At 43.9% G+C, this 2,856-nt stretch overlaps 1 protein-coding gene across 1 annotated transcript; it reads left to right on the top strand.

Annotated features, from left to right (window-relative positions):
* The first annotated feature begins 647 nt into the window (after positions 1-647).
* Positions 648-2,345, top strand: LOC109510504 (beta-1,3-galactosyltransferase 2-like). The gene has a single exon (XM_019860854.1). The coding sequence runs from the start codon at positions 700-702 to the stop codon at positions 1,684-1,686; it is 987 nt and encodes a 328-aa protein (XP_019716413.1). The 5' UTR covers positions 648-699; the 3' UTR covers positions 1,687-2,345.
* Positions 2,346-2,856: the final 511 nt, after the last annotated feature.

The following is a 2,856-nucleotide window of genomic DNA, read 5'->3' as shown; positions in this document are numbered from 1 at the left end:
AGGACCCAGAAGCAGACATGACACGCAAATTGAAAAGTACGTTTCATCGATGAAAATATAAAGTAACAACAGAGAGCAGTGCTGGATGCAGAAGACACAGAAGAGCGGACACAGCTTGACGTACTGGCAACCTGTCAACGAGTAATCTAAGTTTGTACTGTGAGACATCAAGCCGACATGGCAGAATAAAGATACAAAGCATAAAAGAGCCATAGCAACTGCATAGTAATAAAACAATAAGGAGGAACAAAAGCAACAACGGTGAGAAAGGGGGCACCAGTCGATGCCCAACTCTGCTTGCGAGGCAACTCGGTGGAAATTCTAAATCTGTGTAAAAATTTGAATGCAAAGGAACAAAAGATAAACGAGGTCTGGAGTGTATCAGAAATACTAAATAAACAGAAGTCCAACACAGCCCGAATAAAAGTAACTAAACAAACATGAGGTAACCAGCTTGATCTGGACTGGGACGGCAAAAAAACAGCAGTATTTTGACCTAATGACATAATCCAACAAAGGGGAAGGAAAGGTGGCATATAGGGTAGGAGATTGGACACTCCGCAGAGACAAGTCTTTTCTTACGGAACTACAGACGTTGAATTGAGACGTAGCCATTTTTACTGTTATCGCCCCTCCTAGTTATAGTGACGTTCATATTCATTTCCGGGTTCGTCAAACGCGGACAAACAGTTTAATAATATGCGAGTAGGGGACTTGTGGGCTATGTGGGTGTGTTTCTTCCGTTCCTTGGTGAAGCTCCTCACTCTCACCATTTTGGTCGCGATAGTTCTGTCTGCTCTTCGAAATGCAACTGTCAAGGAAGTTACGAAGCCAAGCCCCCTTCCTGCAGAAGAGTACAGGCTCCTCTCCCCCGAAACGTACTCCTATATTTTCAATCAGCCTGACGCTTGTAAGAAGGGAAATCCCTTCCTGGTGTTTATGGTGCCAGTGGCACCTCTGGATTCGTCGGCAAGGGATGCCATAAGAGAAACGTGGGGTGCTGCAGGTCAGTCCACCATTACACTGTTTTACATGGGGGTGCCTAAGGAAGGACAGGTGAAAAGCATCCAGGACAAGCTGGAGGAGGAGAGCAATAACTATTCAGATGTCATCCAGATGAACTTCTTGGACAGTTATGAGAATCTCACAATCAAAAGCATGATGATAATGAACTGGCTGGCGACCTACTGCCCCAACGCCACCTATGCCATGAAGGTGGATGCCGACATATTTGTGAATGTATTCTTTCTTGTCAGATTACTGAGCAGCTCTCCCAGGAATAATTACATTGCAGGATCGGTGATATCCGATGGCAAGCCAAGGAGGGACCGCAACAGCAAGTGGCACCTGTCAAAGCACCTGTACCCTGAGGACAACTTCCCTTCATATGTGTCAGGTGCTGGGTACGTCTTCTCAATAGACATGGCCGCCAAGGTGTCATGGGCTTCCAGGTTCGTCCGAAGGATCCCGATAGAGGACGCCTACGTGGGATTGTGTCTGCACGTGCTTGGTGTACAGCCTGTCCCCTCGAGAAGCTGGCTGGTATTCGGGAGGAACCTCTTTGAAATCCGGAATCTGGACTATGACAGGTGCACTTTTGCCAGACTTGTTCTCGTCAATGGCTTTCAGCCTTCTCGGTTGCGGCAAGTTTGGAAGGATTTCTCACAAGGCTATAAAAGCTGCTGAATTTGAATTAAGTGCTTCAGAGGTGGATCTCTTGTCAGGTTTTGAAACAGCCAAGAGTTTAGAAGCATATGCAGAGACAGTAAATATGGCCTATTTTTATTGCCTCTGTTAAAAACACACTGTCTGCCTCACTTTAGAACCATATCCTTGCTGTCAGGCGGAAACTACCTGTTTCTCATGATGGTCTATTGTTGTATAGATTGACTGTTTTTTTACACTAATGGCTTCAATTGATGTGGACCTGTTTTTGTCTGTTAGTTTTACACATTATTATCCTGTTTAATGTGTTGAATATAGCTTGATAGCAAATCTATTAACATTCACTCACCTGTGGACACTCACCTGTCATACATTTTGTTCTAAAACACCTGATGACTCAACATTAATTTGCTTTTTTGAAGTGGCACTGGCTCATGTTGACGTCATGTCATCCAATGCCAGTGCAATAAATTAGTGAGATATCTATAATTTACCGAAAAATAGTTATTTTGGTGGTGTGAGGACTCTGCCTGACAGCAACCATTTTTATTGATATTTTTTTTTCAAGTGAGCTTTATAACTGACAATGACAACACTACAACAAATACTGTAATATGCTAATAATTATAAACCAAGGGGGCACATCCGTCTCTCAGTACAGAGGTGCAAGGTTCAATTCTGGCTCCCACCTGCCTGTGTGGAGTTTGCATGTTCTCCCTGTGCCTGTGTGGGTTTTCTCCGGGTACTCTGGTTTCCTCCCTCATTCTTAAAACATGCATGGCAGGTTAATGGAACACTCTAAATTGTCCCGAGGTGTGATTGTGAGTGTGAATGGTTATTCGTCTGTATGCCCTGCAATTGGCTGGCAGCCTGTTCAGGGTGTACTACTCGAAGACGGCTGGGATAGGCTCCAGAATGCCCGCTTGAGACGCTTGAGGATAAAGTGGATCAGAAAATGGATGGATGGATCATAAACAAAATATCCTGCTGGTAAATGTTTTGTCTTTAGGGAATAATATTTCCAAAATCGTATGGACAAATTTTCATTTGTATGCTTTGAAGGGCAAGGGAGTACACACACACACACACACACACACACACACACACACACACACACACACACACACACACTGTATTAATTATATTGCAAGTGCTGCCATGTTTGAGGAATGAAATTCATGGCTTATTTCA

Source organism: Hippocampus comes, unplaced genomic scaffold, assembly GCF_001891065.2.
Source record: "Hippocampus comes isolate QL1 unplaced genomic scaffold, H_comes_QL1_v1.1 scaffold130, whole genome shotgun sequence".
Lineage (NCBI taxonomy): Eukaryota > Metazoa > Chordata > Actinopteri > Syngnathiformes > Syngnathidae > Hippocampus > Hippocampus comes.
The sequence above is the reverse complement of the archived record's forward strand: the minus strand, read 5'-3'. Positions and strand labels throughout refer to the sequence as shown.

Coding starts and splice junctions, on each gene's coding strand:
- LOC109510504 (XM_019860854.1), top strand. CDS start 700: ATGCGAGTAGGGGACTTGTGGGCTATGTGGGTGTGTTTCTTCCGTTCC.